This window comes from Montipora foliosa, chromosome 11 (assembly GCF_036669935.1).
Source record: "Montipora foliosa isolate CH-2021 chromosome 11, ASM3666993v2, whole genome shotgun sequence".
Lineage (NCBI taxonomy): Eukaryota > Metazoa > Cnidaria > Anthozoa > Scleractinia > Acroporidae > Montipora > Montipora foliosa.
The window spans coordinates 13,357,107-13,383,567 of NC_090879.1; the positions used below are offsets into that span (position 1 = coordinate 13,357,107).

General features: G+C 38.2%; 2 protein-coding genes across 2 annotated transcripts in view; both read left to right on the top strand.

Moving 5' to 3' along the window:
• LOC137976707 (multifunctional procollagen lysine hydroxylase and glycosyltransferase LH3-like) overlaps positions 1 to 19,559 on the top strand; it is a 29,420-nt gene extending 9,861 nt beyond the window's left edge. The window contains exons 5-22 of the mRNA XM_068824061.1: positions 175 to 289; positions 1,039 to 1,087; positions 1,234 to 1,346; positions 1,469 to 1,532; positions 5,622 to 5,719; positions 6,277 to 6,384; positions 7,670 to 7,801; positions 9,856 to 9,980; positions 10,862 to 11,089; positions 11,436 to 11,568; positions 12,309 to 12,422; positions 12,656 to 12,724; positions 13,296 to 13,358; positions 13,563 to 13,604; positions 13,939 to 13,998; positions 15,441 to 15,527; positions 16,578 to 16,703; positions 18,514 to 19,559. Of these exons, the coding sequence (XP_068680162.1) occupies positions 175 to 289; positions 1,039 to 1,087; positions 1,234 to 1,346; positions 1,469 to 1,532; positions 5,622 to 5,719; positions 6,277 to 6,384; positions 7,670 to 7,801; positions 9,856 to 9,980; positions 10,862 to 11,089; positions 11,436 to 11,568; positions 12,309 to 12,422; positions 12,656 to 12,724; positions 13,296 to 13,358; positions 13,563 to 13,604; positions 13,939 to 13,998; positions 15,441 to 15,527; positions 16,578 to 16,703; positions 18,514 to 18,669 (1,882 nt within the window). The 3' untranslated portion in view covers positions 18,670 to 19,559. The remainder of the gene's footprint in view (positions 1 to 174; positions 290 to 1,038; positions 1,088 to 1,233; positions 1,347 to 1,468; positions 1,533 to 5,621; positions 5,720 to 6,276; positions 6,385 to 7,669; positions 7,802 to 9,855; positions 9,981 to 10,861; positions 11,090 to 11,435; positions 11,569 to 12,308; positions 12,423 to 12,655; positions 12,725 to 13,295; positions 13,359 to 13,562; positions 13,605 to 13,938; positions 13,999 to 15,440; positions 15,528 to 16,577; positions 16,704 to 18,513) is intronic.
• Positions 19,560 to 20,986: 1,427 nt separating this feature from the next.
• LOC137975764 (uncharacterized) lies at positions 20,987 to 26,013 on the top strand. The gene is made up of 6 exons (XM_068822944.1): positions 20,987 to 21,525; positions 21,993 to 22,258; positions 23,422 to 23,697; positions 23,964 to 24,119; positions 24,950 to 25,198; positions 25,519 to 26,013. The coding sequence occupies exons 1-6, from the start codon at positions 21,105 to 21,107 to the stop codon at positions 25,786 to 25,788; spliced, it is 1,638 nt and encodes a 545-aa protein (XP_068679045.1). The 5' UTR covers positions 20,987 to 21,104; the 3' UTR covers positions 25,789 to 26,013.
• The last annotated feature ends 448 nt before the right edge of the window (positions 26,014 to 26,461 follow it).

Below are 26,461 nucleotides of genomic sequence, written 5' to 3' on the forward strand. Positions count from 1 at the left end.
ATAACAGCTAAAAGTCAGGTATTGTTTGTAATTAATGTTTGACAACCAACACTGAGCCCAAGGCCTGTAATAGAAGAAGTTGATATAAGTGATACTCTCGACTGGTGCAAAAACACATTGGTCATCAAGTTTCAAGGAAATCATTATTTATATTTATGTAATTTTTCACCATAGTTATGACGTAATCTTGCTGGCAGACCCAAAGTTATTTCTACAAAAGTTTTTAGAGTTTGAAGCCAACATGGTATTCTCAGCAGAAGATTTCTGTTGGCCGGACAAACTTCTCAAGGTAAGTGTACAGTAGCTATGAATAAAGTGCATTGTATTGAGAGCTGATGCAGTGTATGTTGAAGATTAATCAAAAACATTGATATTTTTTGGAAGAATGGAGCCTTTTTGTCTTAAATAGTTAATGAAAGATAAATCAAAAAGGAGTTGTTTTCAAGAAAATTAATGTTCTTGAAATAGAGGTTAGAGTTAACAATATTAGCTCCTCTCATTCCTCCTCCCCTACTGTGGATGCTAGTTTATTACAAATGTACATAATTTATTGCCACTGTGAAGTGTACAGCCCTTCCTTGCCCCTTGGTGCAAGTTGACATCTGTCACTAAGCATGCAGTGGTAAATGGTTTTCCTATGTGGGGACATAGGTTGATCATAAAACACCCAGTAATAATAATAAAATAATAAGCCAACATTACCCCTCCCCCCCCTCTCCCCAATATTCTTTGTTTAAAAGCCAGGAAACAAGAAGACATGAATGAAATATAATTATGTACCCATTTCCAAAACATGTAGTTTGTTACTATTGTTGCTTCCTTTAATTTTACAGTAACTGTATATGACAGGGTGGGAAATATCTCCCTAGTATGCAGTTTCACTAGCTTAACAAAATATTAGCGCTGGAAATGAATCTTTAATTCTGTAATGATCACCAACACGATTCATCAGCGAGAATGTTTTTCATAATAATTATGTCCGCCAAAATTAGTATTTCTTATATATATTTATATACATATATTTATATTATTTTACAGGACCAGTACCCTGAGGTTTCTCATGGCAAGAAATACCTTTGTTCTGGTGGTATGTGTCGAATGTTAATTACCATCCTTGACTTTTTTCTATTAACAGGCATGAAAATTATATAACTCCAAAACCTATTACGGTACATACGGTAGTCTGGAAACTCATAACCTTGTTACTGAAAACCATCGTTATTCATTTTTTAGGTTTCATGGGTTACTCTTCAGTATTTCATCAAATTGTGGCAGACCATGCCATTGAAGATGTAGAAGATGACCAACTTTACTACACAAAGATATTTTTGGATGAACAGAAAAGGGTCTGTTAAACTTATTCTGTAAAGTTAATTTCGATCAAAATTATTATTGAAGATTAAACCAAGGAAGCTGTGGGGTCAGCAGTGTAATGGTTTGATTTGATTTGATTGTCTGTTTAAACTAGGACAAGTTAAAACTGAAGTTGGACAACAAAGCTAAGATTTTTATGAACCTGAATGGTGCTCAAGGTATGTAAGTTAGTACAGTGATATTTAGATTATTTTTTAGTGGTAAAAAAACAATTTAATTTAGTTACTCATCCATAACATGCATAAGGGCCATTCCATTTTAGAGTAGCTAAAATGTCAAAATTTCAAACATACCTTTTGATACCCAACCATGGATATTTGGAAAGAGGATACCCCAAAGTGTTCAGGAAATAATTTGTCAAAAGTTTGTTTTGTGGTAAACGGCAAAGAGAGGCCATTGATTGTTGACCAATGAGAAGCTTGCTTAAGTACCTATCAAGCTGTAATATTTCAAATTATTATAGCAGGGCACGTTAATTTCAAAAATCTCATCAAGTTAAAAAAACTGAGTCAATGCAAGACAAAGTTAAATTTTCAGATAGGTTTTGGGCCATCTTGAATGTTATCGCTAAATTATATTGAAAAACATTTCTGTTACGGACATTACGTAATTTACGGACATTACGTAATGTCCGTAACAAAAACAGACCTTTTTTCTTTTTTCTCCCCAATTAAAATCCAGATCTTTTCATGAGCTGGGATCCTTTTTTAGCTTGAAGGGGCCCAAACTATGGCATTGAGAATTTGCAACAACAATGTGAATCACTGGAGAAAATGCAACAAGTTACGGACATTACGTTACGGACATTACCTTACGGACATTACATTATGAATGTAATTATAATATCCTGCCTGAAATCAAAGAAAGTAGAGTAGCTTTGCATTCAGAATGAAGTTGTAGTTGTGTGATGGGACACAATGAAATGGAGGTAACTAATTTCCAACCATGTTTCTCGCAAAGGGGGATTGGAGGAACAAATAAATCTGTACAAATGTAATATCATTATTAAACTGTAAATAGTCAAATATTTAGTTTAATTCTTAGGGAAAAATGTTAAGTATAAGGAACTTGCCTGCAAATACAATCTAATAGAAAAGAAAATAATATTATAGAGGATAGAGAATAATATAGAGTTTTCTCTAAATGCTTACAATAACAACACGTTAGAGCAATAGTAACAAAGCCAGCTCAGTTGTTTTACATGTAACTGCAGTGACACTGTGTACTCTACATGTATCTAAATGTGATTTAAATTTCTAATTAATCACCACTTTGAATTTAAAAATCTTGGACATTTTTCAACAAGTATCCATTTGTTTGCAAAAAGTCATTTCAGTTCACACAGTTGGTACCTCTCACTTTTCAACCTTCAGATTTGACTGCTCGTAATCCTGTTTGTTTTACTTAAAAACATGTGGCTGTTTCCTTAGATGTTTAAACAATTTGGTGATTTCAGCAAGGCTTGGAATATGGAATGGTCCAGTGCCAAGCAGCTCTATTGGGCCATAGAACACTCTTCTCTTGAAAACAATATCCAAATCATTTCTCAAAGGCCAGTCAGACCACTGTTATGTTTGCACACAGAAGTGTAGGGCTAAAGTTTTGGTGACCAGTACAAATAAAAGAGAGAAATAGCATAGAATTAAACCTGATTTAGATCAATTTACCAGTTTTGACATTGTTATTTAACAGAAGTTTATACTAGAAAAAATCTAAATTTGCCCTAAACTTTATCTGTGTAAAACACAATTCACAGTGTAATGTCCGTAACAAAAAACATGTAATGTCCGTAACGGCAGTTTTCTACCTCCAGCTCAAAATGTAAGGACAGAATAAGGGATACAACATTATTTTAAAAAACTATGAAGCACCTTTGTTCATTTCACTATTAAGGAAATTTTGTCTGGCATGTCAATTCACAGGAATAGTAGTATCTAGTGAACATAAAAAATCGTAGGTTGATTTTTTTGTAATGTCCGTAACGCTGTTTAAGACGAACTTTTTTGCAGCATTTGTAAATGAAATCAAAGTTTCTTTTCTGCTGCTAGTTAAGTACCATGTAAGGGACATTTGTACAAATTTTAAATAAAAACTACAAAAGATAAGTTCGTAAAAAATAGTTTCATTTCCAAAATTTTGCTCTCCGGATGTAATGTCTGTAACGTGGAATGGCCCATAAGTTACTGTTCTAAAAAAGGTATTAAGCATGGGTACAGAATCAAATTGAAAGTCATTATAAAATCAATGTAATTGTCTTGACTAATATATTAATAATAATAATAATAATAATAATAATAATAATAACAATAATAAAAACTAGATAATAGAATTATGTACATAAGAATAAAAGTAAATATTTACAAAGAATGTTTTTATAAAAAGGGGCATAGTCAAATAAATTTTATAAAACCTAGTATCTGCCGACAACATCTTTAACCAAAAAATAAAATAAAATAAAATAAAATACAATTCATTTCGATTAAAAGTGAAACCAAGAATATTACAAAGATCCTAAAATACTAATAGCGTTTAAGCGGCAATCATCAATGAAATCCCCATGTGGGATTTTGTGGAAGGGTGTCCTGGAACCTCTTACGCATGTGTGTACCGACCTTAAAATCTCAAAAGAAAGCAATGTTCTAATCCAACTAATTGTAGTGTGATACGGTTCCTCATTCTTTTCTGAGAGCTTCTCGGCTAAGCGCTTGAGAAAGCAGTTGCAGTCGACTCCCATCCCGCCGTTGGTTCCAAAGACTAGGGGAGTAAAAGATCCCATTTCAACGTCCAGTACCCTCTGTTGGTACTTCCGCTTTTTCTCCTCCTCCTGCTCCTTAAAGATTGTGGATGTTGTTTTTCCCTGGTTACACTTGGAGTTAACATGCATTACTCTGACATCAAAAAATGCTGTAACTCCACGAGACCAAAAGCCCCCTGCCTTGAAATCCAGTCTTGCCTCCGGGCTTGTTACGGCGCTTCTAAGATTGAATCGCTCATTATCAAGAGGTTGTAGTTGTGGTTCGACTTCAACGTTACTGCAAACCTTACCAACAAGTGAGGTGAGTAGGTTGCGAACACCATCGTGTCTCTGCGCCACCAACCCTCCCTTTTTGCATGACAGAGCATGGCAGACGGTGTACTTCTGACCACAAGCACAATTGCTTGGTAAGTCGGACAGAGGCATGTTATACCTTAAACGCAGAGAGTCTCTGAATTCTTGTTTATTCAGCGCTAAGCCTTGATCGACAAGAGGCACTGCAGTAAGCCATGAGCTCGCACCCTTGTCTCTCAATTGGTTAACTGACCGCAGCAGATCCAAGGGTAGAGTGGAATCAATACTTTCCATTCTCGATTTCACCGACACAGTTTTCAAGCCTTGATGTTGTCATTGTAAAGCAGTTTTTAACCTTCGAATTATCGCTATATAAAATAAAGGTGTTTATTATTATTATTATTATTATTTATAATAATAATAATGATAATAATAATAATAATAATATTATTATTATTATTATTATTATGATATACTAAAATGGTGGATAGCATTGAAGATGTGCTCTGATTGGCTACTAACACTCCAAATATCCTTTGCGAATCACCTCCGAGCAAGTTTTGCAGAATTTGCACCTGAAAATATTGTTAGTAATAACAGGCATTCTGACAGGGTGCGGGAAAAAAATTAAAATTGTACGCTATTTTGGAGGCCAATTATGCGGGATTGCGCAATCTTGCAAACATCGTGTTCTCCTTGTCTACCTTTTCTTTAACCATATCAACGTGAAATTCCTGCTGTAATGGCTGACTTACCTCTACATTTTACTTCGAATGATTTTTATATTAATGACTGAAGTTTAGAACCTATTTAAAACTGATTTTATGTTTGTTGAAGCGATCGAATGTGCTAAACAAAACCACTCGAGGAAATTGCCCCAGAAAACCTAGCAAGCCTCTAATGTACGTCATGTATATCTAAATAGTCTGTATCAGTCACTAATTGTGTAACCCAATCGACGAGTTGTTCGCTGAAAGCGTGGAAATACTAGAGTGTTTTCAAGGTAAATAGTCTGAAAATAGCCTAAATATATTCTAGATCTCCTGATACTCAATATAAAAACGCGTTTTGATTAAAATTTTGAGTAGATAAGTCCGTATTGTGCGGTATTTTGCGAATTTTCCCGAATGGTGCGGAATTGTGCGGGTTAATGGTTAAAATGTGACTTTTTTCCTGTTTGATTCACTGTTTTTTTTAGATGAAGTAGAAGTTAAGTTCAGTGGGGACAAGGTGTGGCTTGCAAATGACAAGTATATTACTGAGCCACTGGTAGTTCATGGTAATGGTGCCAGTAAGGTATGTGGTAATTACCAAATGTAGATCTGTGATCCAGTGGTTAGGGCATTGAGTTTGCATGTGGCTTCGCTAGGTTCAAATCCCGTTCATTTGTCCGAATTCAACTCTGCGACCCTTTGTAAATAGCCAACTGGCTGCCTCCTGCCAGTTGGGTTCTTAACCCATTGATCCCTATTGAAACCTTATTAGTATCTTATGGATGTTGCAAAATCTATGACACCATTGTTCAATTCTTTGCAATATTATTTTTTCCCATTTCAACTAGTACATGTATTTGGTCTGCCAGGAGAGTAATTAGCAATTTAAGTTTTTCAATGTGATTTTACTCTCGATACATTGACTCTGGAGAGATTTAAGTGATATGCTAGAGCTCTCAACACTTTTAGACGGTAAAATTGGAAAAGGACTAGAACAATGTGAAAACTCTACAGTATTGTATATTTTTTTTGAACCATATGTTCCTAAAAGTGTTACAGTTTTTCTTGTTTGTAAGAAATTTGTTGTTATTATGATAAGCACAGATGTCATGTACAGTGTACATTCATTTTATCTTTCAGCTCTTTCTGAATTATTTGGATAACTATCTTCCCAATAAATGGAATTACAAAGATGGATGTGTGGCATGCTCCGATGATACATTAGATTTGTCTTTGGATTCTCCCAAGGTTGTGACCTCATTTACACATAGTTGTACCTTGTTTTGGTAGAATTTTTCACGGGATCTGTTATCATGGTTTTTGATGGACCATTATTTAATATCTCCCAGTCGCACTTGAATAATGTTATGAAATGGAGGCTGATGAGGTGCGAGGGGCCTTTTCACAAGCGTCGCATTCTTGTTCCAGATCAACTGTGAGAACACAAAATTAATGAGGTCTACAATGTTTTCAGTCTTGTAATTTTAATGAAAGCCAAAATAGTCTAAACCCTGTTGTTGAATGGCTGTATGCACAACTGTTCTTATTGACCTTGTTTTGTACTGTCAATTTTTTTTATTTCATCAAACTGTGGAAAAATTTGAATTTGTTTGTTGGGATGCATTACTTCTCCAAACTAAGTTTTGCTGGTTGCATGCAAATTACGACGGTGCAAAGGATGAGAAAGCCAACTGCGATACTGCAAGAAAAAAAACCATTCTGGTCTTGTTTTCCATTGCATCTGGTTTTTTTCCATATATATATATATATATAGGACCTGCAAAAATTTGGTTTCATTTTATTGCTTGAAATTCAGTTGTGTAACAAAAATATGAAAAAAAATCCCTAAAGCAAAAATCACATCTTTTACCACTGCAACAGTCAGACAAAATCAAAAGAAAACCTTAACATATCCAGCATGTCACTGTTGGTTCTAGTTTTACCTCTGGTTTGCTAAAAATATTGCACAATTTTTTTTGGACGTTTACATTACATTTGTAGTAGTCCAAAATCAAAGGAATTGCTCCAAAATGTTCATTTAGTTTTGTTGTAACAGTTAAGGAAAGTTATTAGGAGAGTAGCTAGTGCACTTATTGAAAGGGATGGGTAGGTAGAGGCATGCATGGTTTACCATGGTGTCTCACCCCACTCAGGACTGCCTCATGTCCATTTTAATTCTTCTTTGTAGAGATGAGAGAATTGTGTTTGAGTAGTTCTACAATCCTAGACAAATTCAACCTTTCCTAGGCAATTATGTGACACAAAATATATTTCATGGCAGAACTGGCCTTTCGATACTCCCTCTCCTCCCCTCGGTCAAATTTGTCAATGTTGAAGGTGCACTCTCTAGTACTTCTTATGACATGACATCATTTGTGGCCAACATTGACTGGGGAGGGAGGGGGGGGGGGGGTTGGAAGAGGAATGAGATGGTAAAGAGAGAATGGCATGCGTTGTAGTGTCCCAATGAAAATTGTCTAGGATTGTAGATCTTCACCAAATTCTTAAGTCTTTTGATGTTTTTGTTCTTTAGGAAGAAGAATATCCCAAGATCCTGATGGGACTATTCATTGAAAAACCTACACCATTCATCCCTGAATTTTTAAAAAGAATGTTGCTACTGGATTATCCTAAAAAGCGCATGGACCTTTTTATCCATAATGCTGTATGTATGACATTATTTGTTGTTATACACTGAATATCTTGAAACTATTGTGACTTAGGTGTTTAAAAAAAGTTAATCTTAGAATCAAAGGCCTTCTTACTTTTTCAAGTTCTTCTTTTGACTAGTTACCCCCTGGCACCCCCCTTCTTTGAGTCTTGCTTGTTTTCATTGAATTCAAACCTGCCCAAATTTTCCCTGAGAACTGGTAACATTTTTCTCCAATTAGCATTAGACATAAGACACAAGATTTTGCAGTTACATGTAGTAATGATTACATGTATGTTTCTAAAATGTGCCACAGATTTGTCACAGTACACGCGAGAGCTTAATTGGGACAGTACAAACCTTAGAAAAATCTAGAAAAATCTGGATATAGTGAAAAGAACTAGGGGGGTGCCAAATTAATTGAACCTTCCTTAAAGTGGTACTATGATCAAATTTTTACCCCTTGATTTTTTGAGTGCATCAGGTAGAATTCCATGAAAGACCAAAAACGCCATTTGCTGTTTGCAAATATCTTCATTAGTTCCTGAGATATTTAAGTTTGAAAAATGGGTAAAATATGCAAATGAGATGACTGATGACGTCATACAATCAACCCAATATTATATTGAGTATATAAATAGACCTAACTTGGCCAATTTGCAGCGCAGACCCTTAAACCTCGCTAGTCTAATAGTTCTACAGGAAACACACCTATGGCTATAAAAAAATCTGTTCCCATGGCAACTCACTCTTTTCCAGTCCCCACCCACTTGATTTCTATATGTTAGTGATTTTTAGCTCGAAAAAGGTTAAACAAGGCCACTAACTCGAGCTAATACATTTTTATGCTTGCTGGATCAGTCATATGAAGTGCTGTTAGCAGATATCAAAATGGAATGTCAAAGGTGGCAAGAAAAGCTTTCAATATGGGGGAGGTCTGGAACCTAGTATAATGCCATGGTAACAGAACTGTTAAGCTCATATTGTGGAGAACGTTTAGTAGAATCTTACTGCAAAAAATCAAAAATTTCTGATGCAAATTGGCTGAGATATCTCTTTTCATCGTATTTGAACAAAATTTTGTTGAGTGTATGACGTCATCACTTGGCTAATTTGCATATTTTAAAAACTCTAATATCTCTGGAACGAAAAGAGATATTTGAAAAAAAGTAAACAGCATTTTCTTCTCATGCAGACTACTTGTTTGTTTCAAAATGGCTTAGATAGGGAAGATGCGATTTTCGTCATAGTACCACTTTAACGAATGTTAAATGATAACAAGATAAACGAAAGTAAATAATATGGTATAACTGAGTAGAAAAACGAACACTAGGCATTCAACTGTACCTACTACGAAAACCACTGATTTGTCGAATGGGCAGGAATTTACGTGTCTGTGCCACACCCAATTTCGCTTGTAAATGGTTGAGATTCTTCAGAGGTATTTTGTTCGACCATGGCAGAACTGAGCGCACGTGTCTGTATGATCGTGGAAAAGCTGTTGGAGGAGACTTGAGAAGGAAGATTATACAAGACATAATTGGAAATGGGGGAGACTTCACCACACTCACCACAGGTTTCTTTGTGGGAGGTTTTTCTGCGATTGCCAAAGAAAACAGAGTTAAATTTTGAAAATGTGTTTTTTCCATTATTGCAATCCTTCCGGTTCCCCTTAGCCCGTGGGAAAGGAATTTCATCAAAATGTTTAACGAAAGTGGGTGGGGCAGTGACTTGGTAATTCATGCCCATTCCATGGATTGGTGGTTTTTCGTAGTACAAGTGTCTGCCCACGAAGGGGAGTGGTCAATAATCTTAAAAACAATCTTTCTCTGACATTTAGTTTGATGTTACTCTGGTTTACAGAAATTTGAATGTGGCTTGAAAAGTTACAATTTAAAGACCCCACCTTTCAACACTCCAATCTAGTATCATCATCAGAGGTGGTCCAAAGCTGTCTGGTGTCTTCCTTCCTTGATGATTCAAACAAGAATCAAACAAGTTCGCTTATCATTTGCTGTCTGCAGATTGTTGTGAATGTGAGGCTAAATTCACTGCTTTGTTTTTTCTAGGTTCCTTACCACAGGTCTCAAATCACAGATTGGTTGACAGATGAAATAAAGGACAGTTTCAGCTCTGTCACTGTACTACAGCCTGAAGATAATTTGCTAGAGTATGAAGCCAGGAATCATGCCATGTAAGACTTGTAACCTTGAGATTTTTGTAGAACTTTGCATCCTTATGGTTTGACAGATTGGTAATAAATTATTAGATCTTGAGGCAATGAAGTAGAATACTGTGGCTGCTGGAAAGGAAAAGAAAGGAACTTTATGTAAGTGGCTAGTCTTCTAGCCCTGGAGCACTAATTGGGGACACTGTAAACTGAAATTAACAATTAACACAAATCAAATCAAATTAAATGTTGGTTTTTGAGGACAGGAAAAAAACCAGAGTATCCGGAGAAAAATAGGAAAAGGAGAGGCCTTATTTCCACAGCCGCCTCTTCTTTGGGTAGACCTACTCAAAATTTTATTGAAAGCCCTGTACCTGTGCATGTACCACAGATGCTACATGTATGAGTGGTTGATGCAGCTGGCTGTATTCTTCATGCACAAAGCAGCTTGCTAAATTTTATCCTGCTTGACTGGGTTATTTAACAATTAGACCCGTAGCCCGCAAGGGCTACCCGTGGCCCTTGAGGGCGAAGGGTCTAATTGTTTTAGTATCACCCAACTAGTCGGACAGAAAAGGCAACAATAAAGTTAGCAAATGCAAGTTGAAGAAATATTTATTTGGCCGGAATAAAATGAAAGAAAGCTTCACGCTTTTCCATACTCGAGGACTAATACTAATAGTCATCTAGTAGCGTATCCAATCAAAATGCGGGATTTGCATTAGTCCACTACTTGGGTGATACTAATAAGAGATAGTCTTCATAGTCTTCATCATAACTCAAAGTTTTTGCACCTCTGTCACTTCATGTTCGTCATTGACACGTTGAAGAAAGTGCAAAAGATGCAGACTTTTGCTCAGTAAGAGGTTCACACAGGTGTTATTTTTTTCTTTGTTTTTTTACAGAGAGATGTGTCTTGAGAAGAAGTGTGATTACCTGTTCTCTGTGGATGGTTCAGTTGTTCTTACAAACAAAAATTCTTTGAAAATCCTTATCAAGCAAAACAGACCAATTTTAGCGCCCATTATGACCAAAGTGGGAAAGTTATGGTCAAATTTCTGGGGTGCAATAGGTGAAGATGGTTACTATGCTCGCTCAAGTGACTATCTTGCTATCGTGCAACAGGAAAGACTGTAAGACATAACTCTGTTATTCTATTTCCGTTTTTTTATTTCGAGAGTTTTGACACCAAAGTTAAAAACGATAAAGTTTTTGTTTATCTTTATACTGGTAAGCAAAAATATCCTCCATAGGCTTCCAGAAGAGTTTGTTACCACCATGAGTCTTGTATAACCTTAACTACCGGTAGTTAGGTCTTGACGGCCTGTGACTTTAATAAAAAGCTTAATTATTCACTTTAGACTGAAATCGTTTTGGCCGTAACCACTCATCCACAGTGTCTCCACACATCGATTTAAATCACTTAATGATTAGGTGGTTTCACATTGATGTCAACTTGTATTGTTTTGTTTGTTTCAGGGGTGTGTGGAATGTACCTTTCATTTCAAGTATTTATCTAATTCAGAAAGACGTCTTAAATAAGATGAAAGGGGCTTTTGGTCCTGGTTCCCTCGATCCAGATATGATAATGTGTGGGAACTTGAGAGAACAAGTGAGTAAACATAACAATAAATAACCTTGATATCTTACATTTTCAACAGCAAATACGTATCCCAGATGTTTCTGAGAAAGTATGGGACAGAATATGCCAATTTAGCAGTTGATTGTATCAGTAATTTGAGAGTTAAATGTAATTTAACTTAATTAACGACTAGGAGCAAGTGTACTCAGTGCTCAACGTAGCAGTGGCGTTTATGGGCACACAGCGTGGTCTGCTGACTTTTTTTACTGTTCTGGGTGTGATGTCAGGGTATTGCAGCGTTCACTGCCTGAGCGGTATTCTGATGTGATCTATGCGCACGACTTTGCATGTGCTCATAGATTTTTATTGTACTCTGCGTATACGGGCGTTTTGTGTAGCTCGCTTTATTAGTGTTCCCTCCCTCCTCTCCCCTTTGTAGTATTTGTTGTTCCAGTTCAGTTTGACAGTTGCTGGGGTTGGGGCTGGGTTTGGTGGGTGGTGCTTGGGTTGCGGGTGGAGCAGGCTCTTGGGTGTTCTACCCACTTGGTTTTGGTTTCGGCAGATCCAGCCCCGACTTTCCTGGGCACCCAACCCCCATGTTTGACTTAAGCGTTAATTTAACATTAAAACAACAATATGCATAATTCCGCTTATCACGGGAAAGTTAACATTATTATTGATAGTACTTGTAGTTGTCAGAGTGTGACAAAGGGGTGCCCAGTCAGGTCAGACTACTTTCATTTCACTGTATTTTACTCATCTGATTTCAGGGAATTTTCATGTACGTCACAAATTTACACGATTTTGGACATCTTCTGGAAACAGATAACTACAAAACGGACATGCTTCACAATGATTTGTGGGAAATATTTGACAACAAAGTGGTGAGCTGGTAAATTCTGGGCAGTATTATGTGTTTAGCTCATTTGTGCAAGTAATATTTACATGTTACATGGACAGCAAGAGTTACGTGCGGAGACCAAAAATGCGATCGAGTGTGGGTATAATTTATTATAGCTGGTGAAGTGGTATTCCCTTGCTAGGCATAAAATTGCTTTGGTTGTGGTGTTTGGCAAGGATAAAATTAGTGTTTATCTCTCTAAATTTATTTTTGCAGGACTGGGAGGAGAAGTACATTCATGTAAACTATTCTCAGAACTTCAATCTCAGCATTCCAATCGAACAGGTAACGATACGCAACACCGCGCACCGGTGGCTCAGTTGATTGAACATCGGGCTGTCAACACTCAGGATCGTAAAATAACTGAGGAGAAAGTGCTGCCTTTGTAATTTCATCTGCAAATAAATAGACTTTCAAGTCATCTCGGATAAGGACTATAAACCGTAGGCCCCGCCTCACAAATAGCTTCTATTTTCATAAGTTCTCTGTGGGGCGTTAAAGAACCTACACACTATTCGATAAGAGTATGGGATGTCCTCAGTATTGTGGCTGTCGTGTTCTCTCCAGCAGATGTGGCCGGCTTGGCAGTGATGTCTCTAAGAAGGTTTTCGGTGTATGAGGCCACCCAAGCAGAAACAGCCATAAGTCAAAAAGGGACTTTGCCGAGTGCTGGAACATGTAGATGTAGATTCCTGTTGGCATGATTTCAAAGGAACTTTTTCTTTGTGTTTGCTTCCATCGATCTTAGGCTGATCCACAAAAGGGGAACTTTTCAAAGTCGGTGCATGTACAAACGCTCGATTTACGTGAAGGTTTTTCGAATAATGATAGAACGTGTTTATTATTGTCTTTTCAGCCTTGTCCTGATGTTTACTGGTTCCCTATTGTGACCGAGACTTTTGCAAAACACCTTGTCGAGGTATGATATTTTCCAACTTATTTATTTCCACTTTTGACAATATTTACTCACAACATTGGTAAGGCATATTGTGCGTATCCCCGAAACACAAGTTGTCCGTGGATGTGTGTGTTTTTTTCAAAGAGAAACAAATCTAGACAAGGAGAAGTTAAAGTGAAAACTAGCGCAAAATATAAATTTCAAAGTAGTTCTTTTTCTACTCAGGAAATGGAACATTTTGGTGAATGGTCAGGAGGAAGACATGAGGTACAAACTTGGTATTCAAATGCGCTGAGAATAATAATAATTAAGATGTTTTTTCATGTTCTTCTTTTTCCTACGTCCAGTTATCGTCCAAATAACTTCACACCATATTTTCAGCCAATCGAAGGAAATTCATTTGTGATTTTCCCGTGCTTGACGCCAGCTGCACGTATTGGCTTTGCGTTGTGATTGGCTTGCTTTGATTGTCTGCGTCTGTTGTTTTTGGCCAGCGGTATCACTTGTTCTCAATTGAAACCGCCCTAGTCCTCTTGCAAATTAAACTGTTTTCGCCTTTTAAATTAAAAATTAATTTCTCCCATTTTTTTACCCGCGTCAGGACAAGCGGCTATCCGGAGGTTACGAAAATGTACCAACCGATGACATTCACATGAACCAGGTTGGTACTTTTGACACATGCGCATAACACAATTGCTTTGACCTGTTTAAAAGGCTCCATTGTGATTACTCTTATTCAGGGTCCGAAATTGCGCCGTCCTGGGGCCTGTTTCTCGAAAGTCCCGAAAACTTTTCGGGCGCGAAAAGCCATCTGTGAAATTGCCAACCGCTTGTTTTGGAAAGCCGATCTTTTAACATGTTTTCAAGGTAACAAAAAGAAAAATAACCGTGAAGTTTGACGAATTAAATGCTCTCCCTTCTTGAGTTACAAAGGTAATTGTGACACCCGAAAATGGCCCGTAGAGTTTCGGGACTTCCGAGAAACGGCCCCTTGGTCGCCAATGCGACTAAAAATTTAGTACTGGCGACCAGAATTTCCCAACTGGTCACCAGTGGACGACCTCCCATTAAGTTCAGAGCCGTTTGCCAACAGGTGTCTGACTTTTTATCTTGCAGATGTTTTTGAAATAAAAATGAAAGGAGTGTTTCCGTTAACTACCTCCATCCATAAGTCGCAAACTGCCACGGTCTTTCGTGGTTCCTCATAAATTACGTATTGCAGGCGAAAAAACAACGACTCAGTAAAGAGAATCAAGGGACTGGTACGAGGAATGTAGCACGGTAACAACATGGCGGCTTGCGTGCGACAGAACGTGACTGGTGTTTCCGTGGCTAAAATGTTCAACAAACTAAGGGGCAGATGGATTTCTTGATTACATTCGTGGTCGGATACATTTCCTCTCCAAAATGTCCGCTTTCGAAAGCGAAGAATAATGCTTGACACATACACAAGACTGCGTGGTCGTTGTTTTCTGGTATCCATAAAGAAGTTCAATACGTGCATTTTCAGGCGAAAATTTTTGGCGACCACAATTTGCCATCTGGCGACTGAAAATGTTTATCTAGTCGCCTGTTGGCGCCCATATAAAAAAGTTAATTTCGGACCCTCAATTACGTCATTTCAAAATAGAATTCGAAATGGGTTTCGGCTAAATTATAAAACGCAGGAATTCTTACTTTGATATTGTTAAACAAGAAAAGCTATCATTGTTGTGCCTCGTTCTTCAATAGCTTCAACATGATTTGCAACTTGCCAATTGAAGAGTGAAAAAGGCCATCGGTTTTGCTGATCGTGTTAGTTGGCCCCATTCCGTTTCTTCGTTCTGCCAAAGCAACTGGAAACATTGTATTAAATGGTTTTGTTGCTCTGGGCTGATTCCGTTGGACTGGCAAGCGGAGGAAACTGAAATATCATGGTTTTTCTTTTTAAATACATGATGTATTAGTTTTGTTTTTTCTTTTAATTTTCCGGCTCAAAATGGTGTTATATGTGTTTTTTGTATCTTAACACAGCAAATGAACTTTGCGTATGGCTCCTTTTCTTTGCAGGCACCTCAAAAAAAAAATTTGTTGTTTTTCTTTTCATTTTTTTTTCTATTCAAGATTGGCTATGAACGACACTGGCTTCACTTCCTTAAAGAGTACATAGTGCCTGTTAATAATAGAGTATACCCAGGCTATCACTCGGAGGTAAGTGGTACCATTCCTTTTGAAGCATTTTAGTCAAACTATTTCGTTGCCCCATTCACTCAGTGTTTTTTCCAGTGATCAACACTGATTGGTTTCAACTTGTGCGTTGATGAGGTGCACGCTCTGTGTGCCGGGTAAACATCACGAAGTGTCTTTTCCTCAATTTAACTTTGAACTTTCGTTTTGATGAAATCAGTGGTTTCAATAAGTACCGAGAACCGACGATTTCAGCCCTCGAAAAGCGTCGGCCAGCGACGGCCACTTCATTCAGAGAAGTCGGTGACTTTTTTCCCTGAATTGATAGGTTATTTAAAACGTCAGATTAAAACTCATTTTGTTAACAACATAAACTCGTCTAAATGCAACCTTCAATTTTGCTTTTGAAATGTGGCGTTTGAAAGCGTCCCTTTAAAAATGGCATGCCCCTAGGCATTGATACAGGCGGTTGTTCTACTCAAACTGGACTCCGCTGTAACCAGTGAACAGCCGAAAAATGGGCTGAATATTTGGTGAGCAAACATTTTCCCGTTTGGCAACCTTGTTTGGTGCTGTTTGATCGTGTTTGGTCGTGTTTGATAAAATTTGAAGGCCGTCGAACATTCGATCAAACAACTTAAAACATTTCTTTTGTTCTCGTATTTGATGGGTGAAGTTTTGTTCTTTTGGACAGCTGTATCAAACATGTTTGCCGCGCGCATGCGTACCACGCTTGCTTAGCCGTTTGTATCCACGTGTTGCTTACGTATTTGTGACCCATAGTTCTTTGCTTGTGGAATTTGATATGAGTTAGAAACTTCCTTCCCCTCTGATGTAAAAGTACAAACCTTATGTCCAGACATGATTGACATTTGCTAAATTACTTCAACTGCCTGGATCGTCCGTGTCTTCAAATAACATGCACTAACTTCTTTGCCATTTGTTTGGCATCAACTTGGCCATACCGCCGGAAAATAACCCGCGAAGTGAACTTAAACTTTTATACTCATAGATATAAACATATGATTCTCAACATTGAATTAATTGATTATGTTTCAACTTTATTCCCGGCAGGCTCGATCCGTCATGAACTTTGTTGTCAAGTACGATCCCAGCCGTCAGTATTACTTACGACCCCACCACGATTCGTCAACTTACACAATCAATGTTGCACTAACAAGACCAGGAATTGATCATGGAGTAAGTGGCCTTCAGAATCAAAATCGAACTGATTGCCATTGATTCAAGCGTATTTGGTGCGTGCTTCATGAAAGTATGCGCTTTTTACGAGTAACCAAGTCTCTTTCAATAGATTGAGGGGGTGTGTCTCCTGAACTTATTTCCCTCTGTCCCGGTGGTGGAGTACCCGAAGAAGTAATGGAAAACACGTGTTTGGAACATTCTGCCTTTTTCCTAGTTCACCCGAGTCATCTCCTCGCATTAAAGTTGATCATATATGTTAGGGTTAGAGTCAATGGCCGCGGGACAGTCTCGACCCCAGAGCTCTTCTCTTGACCGAGGAAGAGAAGAGCTCTGGGGAACCCTGAAACAAAGTGTCTTCTCATTGATTTTCGTGAAGAACAATCAAAAGCGTCTCTAATTGGTGCATTCATGTTAGCACGAGAAGTGAGCAGGCGCCGTAAGGCTCAAATAGCCAATTTTTGGCTACAACAACCCTACGGCGCATGTTCTCCTACACAGAGTTTCCCAGGGCCTTGGGTCGATCCGAGGCTCTGGTGACGAGAATGGGCCGCGGGAGACCTATTATATATAGACCGTCTGAAAATAAAACTAAGTTTGTTGCGGAGCACAAAATGTATCAACAGAATTAACTACCAAGATTGTAAAATGTTTTACCTATTAATTAACTCTTTGAGTCGATCTGAGCGTTAGCCTTACATGTTTCAATACATGCTTTGATCTGTGCTAAATTTGTAGTCGACAAAAATCAGTATATATGATTTAAAAAATAAAAAGATATAACGAAGAGGCAAGATTCTCTGTTACTCCGAGTTTCGTGCTCACGCACTCATCAGACAGTATTTAATGGCGAATAAACCTATCAAGTTATATATACACACGCGGCGTCTATTGATTATAAAAAGCAGGGCAGTGCGGTTCTAATTACAATAAGGTGTGAGAAAAAAACTAATAAGGTATTGTTTTTGAGTCAATTGTTCCGAAGGTAAAACTTGTTTTCGTGGCGGCACTTGGAAATCAGTTCTGATCTTTTGTTTAGGATTCTGCCGGGGTTTGCAGTAATGATCATCAGTTTCTCTGTTAAGCATAGGTCGCATCGTTTAGAAATGTTGCTGTAGGGTCTTGCACGGCTGATTATAGTCCATTTAATGTTGAAGTCTTGATTATTGTCACGTAGTTTCCAGATGTATTTGGAAAATAAAACACTTTGAAACCTTGTTTAACTAAACATCTTCAAAACATGGGTAAGGTTTGGTGTGAACGATGCATAAGTTGGCTCTTGGCAGCGTGGCACTATATGTCTGTATTGACAGTGACAGAATTAACTATCAGAGTGTACGTTTGGTCCAATGGGTTAACAGGCAATACAACTTACACTCCTCAGAAGTTAATTTCGCGTGAAAACTGGATCAGGCTAGACCGCACTAGTCACTTGAACATACTTATTTCTGCATGGCAGTAAAAGCAAGTTTTAATTTATAGTCCTGGGCCCGGTTGTTCAAAAGCCAATTAACGTTAATCCCAGATTAAAAATTAACCAAGGAGTTTATCTACTCCCAAATGTTGTTCATCGCTGATATTCGGCAAAACCTTACATTAGAAGAAGTCAATCTTGAAAAACAAGAATAATCAGAAGAAACTTTCACCAAAAAGTTGAGAACATGAAACAAGAGTTTACGCTAATCCTGGACTGAGTTAATCGGCTTTCGATCAACCGGCCCCTGTTGAGCTACAAGAGAACAGAGTTAGACGTGTTTTAGTGATGAAGTGACTTCATTTTGATGTTCTTCTTTTCTTTTTTTTTTTCCAGGGCGGAGGATGCAGGTTCTTGCGGTATAATTGTCAAGTAACGGATACAAGGATGGGCTGGTCATTTATGCACCCGGGCAGACTAACACATTATCACGAAGGATTACCAGTGACATGGGGCAAAAGATACATCATGATCTCTTTTATAGACCCGTAAAATATTATAAAATTGACATCAATTTCTTTTATCAACTGCGGATTGAAATCCCGGTGTGAAGCCTATTTTTGATAGAACCTATTTTTCTAGCAAATTTTAGTTGATATTACCAAAAGAAAAATTAGTTTTCTGATAGTTTCTGCGGTATTATTTTAATAATCGCCTATAAATGTTGTATGATATCACGCTGGTATAAGGGTTCAAGAGTTTGCAAGAATTTTATGTGGACTTGTGGCCAGCACGTGCAGAAAAAAAATACAAAAACGTTAAACGCAGTAATAACTTTGGTTGTGGCATTCGACAGATGGTTTACAGTTCGCTATTTTCCCTTTCAGTCGTGGAGACATTACTCCTCCGCGAATAGGCCATTTCCGAGTTCATGTCTGCCTGCTCTTCAATGCGAGTCTAAGTGCGAAGTTTTTCTGAGGGTAATTAGTTCCACGTTACATATGAATGACACCTTATTTTTATTACAAAAACTTCGCACTTAAACTCGCCTTGAAGAGGAGGCGGACATGAATTCGAAGATGGCCACCAAGTATGCAGTGGCAAGCGCTGTTCTCATTTGGGAGTGCGATCTTGGGAGGGTGACTTACCTTCCGCGAAGAAAAAACAGCAGGCTATAAACACTTGATGGACTCAAATAAGAGCAGTTCCACATAATTATCACATTTTCCGTTTGATGTAAAACGCCGGAAACAAGATGCCGGCTAAATGCCCTTTTATTGTAGCAAAATCTCGCTTTGTCCTGCCATTCCATGGTTGAACAAACCAACGTAAACTTCAATTTTGAATCACAAACGAAAGGCATCTCCTGTTATTCTTCTTGTGACTTAAGAGTTACCGAGAACGTAAGCTAATTCTTCTTATTAAACTGGGATGAAATTTTCGATGTAACCTTTTCACCTTTTTGGGGTCAGTCTGCCTAAACGTGCTATAAACAGGCGGCTTAGCTGCAGAATACAGGCCCTGGGGACGAATGACCGATATAGTGCATTTCCGAGTTGCTGTATGTCTCGGTTTCGAAGTGAGTCTTGGTGCTCAATTATTGTAAGGGAAATGAGTTTGATTTGCATATAATAAGAATACGCAACTCATTTCCAGTTAAATGGTTGTGCACCAGGACTCGCTTTGAAACTGAGGCATGCAGCAACTCGGAAATGGGCTATTAAATTATTTTACCTTGCGACTTCTTCGTTATCCCATCGTTATAAAATCCAGCATGCGAGCAACCTCGTTCCCAGGGTCCTCTCTCTTCCTCGACAAAGTACCTTGGTTTGCAGCTGGAGTAGTATACCTTATTGACAAACCCTAATTTTACAAGTGGGAACGTGTGAGTCCCGTCCCAAAGCTCTAGCCGTCTAAAGAAAAACAGACGCTAGTTACTTAAACACTCTTTTCTTAAAAATATAAACCGCAGCTTACGTTATGTTATATGCTCCTTTCTCCTTAAGGCTGGTTTTCACTAGCGACGGAGTAGGAGCTCGAGTCGGAGTCGTAAACTAAGAGCGCTTATGATCTAGTGAAAACTAAAAATCGTAGTCGTAAGAGGGCAAGTCTTGCAAAATTTTTAAAATAAGAACGTCAAAAAGAATGTGCTGAAAGAAACCAATAGTATATCAGTACCGGACTGATTGGAGGAGGGTGTTTTTTGTCCCCGCTCCGAGTCCACTTCTCTGCATTGTGACTGGCGTGTTCTACCGCTTCTGCTTCCGACTCCGACAATATAATTTTCACTTGATCGTAGCGACGTAATCGTAAGCTGAATCGGAAGGCAGTTTTCATTAGGCGGCGGGTCTAATCTGCAGGTCGCAGGTCGCGGGTTGCAGGTCATTGTTTCACCAATACAGAAAGTACCCTAAACATTCATAAAAGCTAAGCTTAGGCCTAAGAACTTTTGTTTAGGCCTAATTAGGCCTAAGGTTACCTTTTAAGAATGTTTAGGATACTTTCTGTGTTGGTGAAACAATGACCTGCAACCCGCGACCTGCGACCTGCGACCTGCGACCTGCAAATTAGACCCGCGGTCATACGTGCTAACGACTCCGCTTTCGACTCCGACTCCGTTGCTAGTGAAAACCAGCCTTTAGAGATCACGAGAAGTGAGGTCACTCCTTTCCGTTTGCTACAATATGGAATGCCTTGGACGACAAGTCTCTATTAGCCACCTCCAAAACTTGTTAAAACGCCCTCAGTGCTCCCAGTTGGTCTATCTTCCCTCCGATGACGCCCGCGTAAATTTCTTGTACTTTCAGCGGGCATCACCCATGCGGTTGAGTTGGTACTTTAAGTAAAGTTATTAAAGTGTCATAATAGTGTGTTATGATAAATTAGCAATACGTGGAGTGGGTGTTTTTAATCATGAGCACCAAAACATGAAAATTTTCGAACGAATGGGGAAGAAATATGTGTAATCTGTTTTATCGCCTTTCAAAATGTATTTGCTTCCATTGTTGTGTTGCTTGATTCTACTTTTGAGCCCGTCTAGTTCAACAAAGCTTAAGCTGAAACAAACATTCGAGGACGGCGAAAAACGAGTGTTTATTTTCGATGAACTCTTCCCAAAGAGAGTTCTCAAGTCCTTTCATTCCTTGTTGACCTATGGAAAAGTTACGGGCAAAATTTCATCATGGTTTTACACTAAAAGCGATTATTATCAGGACTTTGGAACAATGAATGCGACTAGTAATTCTCCTTGGATTGCTCCTGTGAACCCAGAGTTTTTTACCGAAACTGCTTTGTGGAATATCAGTCGGAACGCCATTGAAATATTGTCCGGCGGCAAAATCTACTTTCCGTATGATGTGGCTGTCTCGATGCACCGAAGGCTAGATTTTATAACTGCAGCAGGCAAAGGTACGAGAAGCGTAATGAAGCGATGTCAAAATTGTGACACCTTATACGCTTAAGCTTTAATAAGATTAATAAGCCTTTAATTAACTAATTAATCATTGAATTAAAGGAATAAACTAGTATTGTCTTTTGCCTTTATACGACCATCTGTTATGGCAATGATAGAGTCATTCTGCTTCAAGCCAGATTCCAGATGCAAACATTGAACTGGGCTACAGTGAAGGCCGCTTAGGAGTCTTTTAAAATCAAATGTATAATCATAATATATTTTTGATTTTTGTTTTTAATGTAAGGAACAATGAAGTTGAACTGTTTTTATAATTGGAACAGAATATTTCTATGATTTTAATAATTTCTGTATTAATTGACTGATTTTCAATAAAGTATTATTATTATTATTATTATTATATTGCTGCTTTACGTATACTGCTTGCAAAGTTATCATTGCTGAAATTTGCCTTGTATTTTAGATCATGCAACAGATGATCTCATGGTTCGAATATCTCTTAACAGAGATTTCAAGAAGAATGATTACGGAGAGTCAATATTCTACAAAGACAGTGGAGAAATTCTTGCAGCTGTTTACCCTAAAGTGGGACGAATGGTGGTATGGAATGCATCAGTCCCTTTCATCTTTAAGCCTCCTGCTATGTCCTATTTGCAAGCTCAGTACGATGTTATTATAAGACTTTCAACATCAAAGGAGAGAGCTGATCAGAAAATTGTGGAAACTAAGGTACTGGGAATCATTATTGTCATCACCCTCATTCCCAAAAATCACAACTCTGGCGTTATTCTGAAGTTCTTAGATGAAAATCTAATCTAATCTAGGTCTGATTACCAGCTGCAGTTTTGGGAACAGACCCTGTACTCCTCCCCTTGTTGTGAGAAAGAAAGAAAGAAAGAAGACAGATTCTTCAAAACCCAAGAATAAAGATTAAAACTCATTTAAATAATTCTTTGAAAAATGCATGCCCCTAGACACCCTTAGAAGAAGCTGGGACCATTAGGCCCCCTTGTTAATACAGTCAGTTACTCCTCTCCAACCATCTGCCATCTTTTAACACCCTTGGGGTTCCCCATTGACGAGTAAAGTCATCTGGCATTAGACAGAGCAAAATACTAAGTGTGGCCAGTTTAGGCCGGTTTAGGCATCAAAAGGGTAACCCATTGACCCCTTGTAGTGAGACTGAACAGATTTTACTCTGCCTAACACCAGGCGATTTTACTTGACAACTGGGGGCGTCCTAGGTTGTTTGAGGTGTCAGTGGGTTAAAATGTCCAAGTATTGAAAAGAATCTACTCATCCGAGTAAACTAATCCCCAAAAAATATGGCTTCAGAAAATTCAGATTGCGCACTGGTGGCTCAGTTGGTTGAGCATTGTGCTGTCACGTGGGAGGTCATGGGTGGTTTAGTGGTCATCAACCGTGCCTCCAACCTCTGTGACCCAGGTTCAACTCTGGCTCGGGTCGTATGTGGGCTGAGTTTCAGTCAATCTCAATCTGACTCCGAGGGTTTTTCTCCGGGTACTCCAGTTTTCCTCCCTCCTCAAAATCAACTCCTGGCCTATTCCATCAGGCTGTGGTGCTGTACTCCGAGGTCATACATGGGTCGTGTTCAGGGGCCAAGTGCCTAGTCAGCAGCACAGCTCCTTTGGTCCAACCTCGTAGAGCTGCACCCTTAGTAATTCATTCTCAGACTGCGAGAAAGGGCAATTAGCAGGTTAGATATTAGAAGTGGCCGGCTTGGCGGTGATGTCTCTAAAAAGGCTTGTGCTGTATGAGGCCACCGAAGCAGAAACAGCCATAAGTCAAAAGGGGACTTTGCCGTGTGCTGGAATATGTAGATGTAGACGTAGATGTAGACTGTGAATGCTGTTTTTCCCATTTCTCATCAGAGGCAAATGGCAAATTCAGAAAAGCAGGATACATTGCGATTTGCTTTGTCTGATGGAGGTGACTTTCCTGCCCTTGATTTAAGCAAATATGAGAAAAGAAGATTTCATGACAGCCAGGGAAGAGAGATTGCCGTGTTTGATGGCTTAATAGACACCAAAGATCTTGATGCCTTGCGACTGTTCTTGTTACAATACAACAGTGCTTTTCTTTACCATGGTTACGACACAAGTGGTGATGAAGAGCATGACAATGTCTCCTGGATTGCCATGTTAAAGGTTTATTATCCTGTTCATTTTATTTATGCAGTAATTTTGTGAATCAGTAAGTTACCATCATTCATTTCAGTTGTCATTGTTAACCTTGCAAGGCAAGAACAAATTGTCACAGTACATTGTACTTTAACCTGAATATGTCTCACAGTTGCTTTATCACATGACTTTAGCAACTCATTCCTGTTTTCTTGAGATTAAGGGAGTGAAGGTTATATTATTTGTCTTTACTGCTGACATTTTGGTATCAAAAACTGTCCATGCTGTTTCAGGTAGAGGATTTTGTGACCAGTCGACTGTGGAAACTTGTTAAGCAGCTGGCGGCATATCTTAGTGGTATTCATGAGTGGTATCCATATGACGTATCCATGAACATCATCAGGAATTCACACTTCCCAAGAATTCACCAAGACTGTGAAGACAATGAGGTAAAAGCCATTTCAGTGGCCAGAGATTGAGCTGCAATTTGTGCAATGTGACAAGGAGATTCTGTACATACTGTAATAGAATCTCATACAACATTGATGAAAGATCTGTATGGGTATTTGCAATGACAAATGGTAGAAGAACTGTTGTAAAACCAATACAAGTCCCCCACAAAATATTGTGTCTGATTTGCAAAATAAATGCATGGTATGGTGGGTTTATTCATATTCTGCATCTAAATTGAAAAAAGGGCAATCCTTGTGTTCAGATACAATCAATTACTTTTATTAAAATGCATTCAGTTTCTGTTCTAGTTTACAAGAAAAGTAATCGCTACACTTACATGTATGCTAAGTCTCATTAATTTCAATTATTTAGGACAAAACTACTATATGATTATTATTATTATTATTATTATTATTATTATTATTAATTATGCTTAATTATTAATTATTAATTTATCATCATCATCATTATTAGTTATCATTATTATGACTAATTATTATTAGGACAAATGCTAACGTTATTGTGATTCGCAAAATGTGTCACAGGTCCTGGCTAATGCATTATTGTTTATTTCTAAATGTTTCCACTCACCTTATCTGCGGCTTACTGCTTCGTTTTAAACCAAAACAAAACAATGTTGGCACAAAAGTAGAGTTTGCTTCCCTGTGGTATTAGTTTGGATGACACCAACAGGGCTGCTCAGAATTTTTTTTGTTTAAGTTTGTTTGTTTGTTTGTATGCTTGAACAACATGGTCGCCCTAACGTAATGTAGAAACAAAAGACACTTTCTAATAGCAAGAGTATTTATACCTTTTGATATTCCAGCATGAGTATACCTTCTTGTTGTACCTCACACCTGACTGGGAGGTAAATAACTATGGCGAAACTGTGTTTTTTGAAGAACTTTTAACCAAAGATGGTGAGCCCTTCCCTCCCGGTAAACAGCGATACGAATGGTTAGCATCTGTGCGTCCTCGTTATGGCAGAATTGTGATATTCAGAGGTATAATTCCTCACTCTGCTAGACCACCCAACCCGGGATTCAGTGGAGTGCGTTACACATTTGCTTGCAAGGTAAGTTGGAGAAAGTTGACAAATAGAATGCTCAGTTTTCAAAATTTTTTGATGTATGGTTGTAAATACTTTAAGACATCAGTTGTTAAAGCTACTACGTTAATCCGATGGTAATTTAAAATCTTATAATGCAAAAAAAATCGAAAAAAAAAAAACGCGCCATTTTCCCAACATAATTTGTGCCATGCTCGGCTAGGGTGCATGCGTTTTCTCTCACTGAGAGCCTGTGGCGGTATTTTTTCCCGTTCTAATTGGCTTATGGGGCTGCCTGTGTCTCTTTTGATTGGGTAGAGCTCTTATAACACATTGTACATTATCAGGTTTCGCGCAGTTACCAACTGGCAATATCAAAGGCATTACGTGAAACATTGGAATATCTGGACAGCGAAAATATCGACGATCCGGAAGCTTCTAAGTTGCTTAATGAGTTACACCAGGACGACCAGAACAAACCACTTCGTTCGACGGAATATATTGAAGAACAATTTAAAAAGTACTGGCGCAAGAGGGAAGAAGTGTATGATAAAATAAAAGGGACTATCATCGCGCAGTTGGTTGCCTCTAAAGGACATGTCAAGGATGAACTGTAATTTTTAATGCTTAGTCAATCACTTAAAATTATTTAAAGGCGATTTATTGCGTTTTAATGGGGAGCTGTTAATATGTAATTCATTATTAAACAGACATTTTTAACTTGATAAGTCAGTTTCTCCGAAACAAGAAAATAAATATGGAAGAATACAAAAGCCGGTGTCTTAAGTCAATAGTGGAAAACTGAATATAGAACTCGTATTAAAAGGGTCTGTATGCTTTATCATCGCGTTTGTGTCTCCCAAGAGACGATTTCGACCTGTGAAATGTGATCTATATTTGCTGCGGTAATACTTACACGCTCATTCTCACCATCAGCAAGTCGTTCTCAGGACAAGGGCACCCAACGAGAAGATTAAGCCAAAAGCCTTTGAGGAAATTTCTAGGCTCCTTGTAATGTATAAAGACTGTCTAAAGAGATGTTATTATCACCTAGAAGAATTTGATATCTTAGCTGAAAACTGAAGTGTCCGAGAATTTTAGGGAATGATATCTTCATTCAGGAATTGCTAGCTGAACCTTACAATTCTATAAACTTCCCAGCAAACCTTTTTCTCATCCGAAACTGCTAGGTGACCTTTTTAAGTGTCCCTTCCGAAAACGTAAGGTGCTACTTTTCCCTGGTTGCAAATCTTTTAGGTGATGTTTCAGTAAAGAAATCTATAGCTGTTT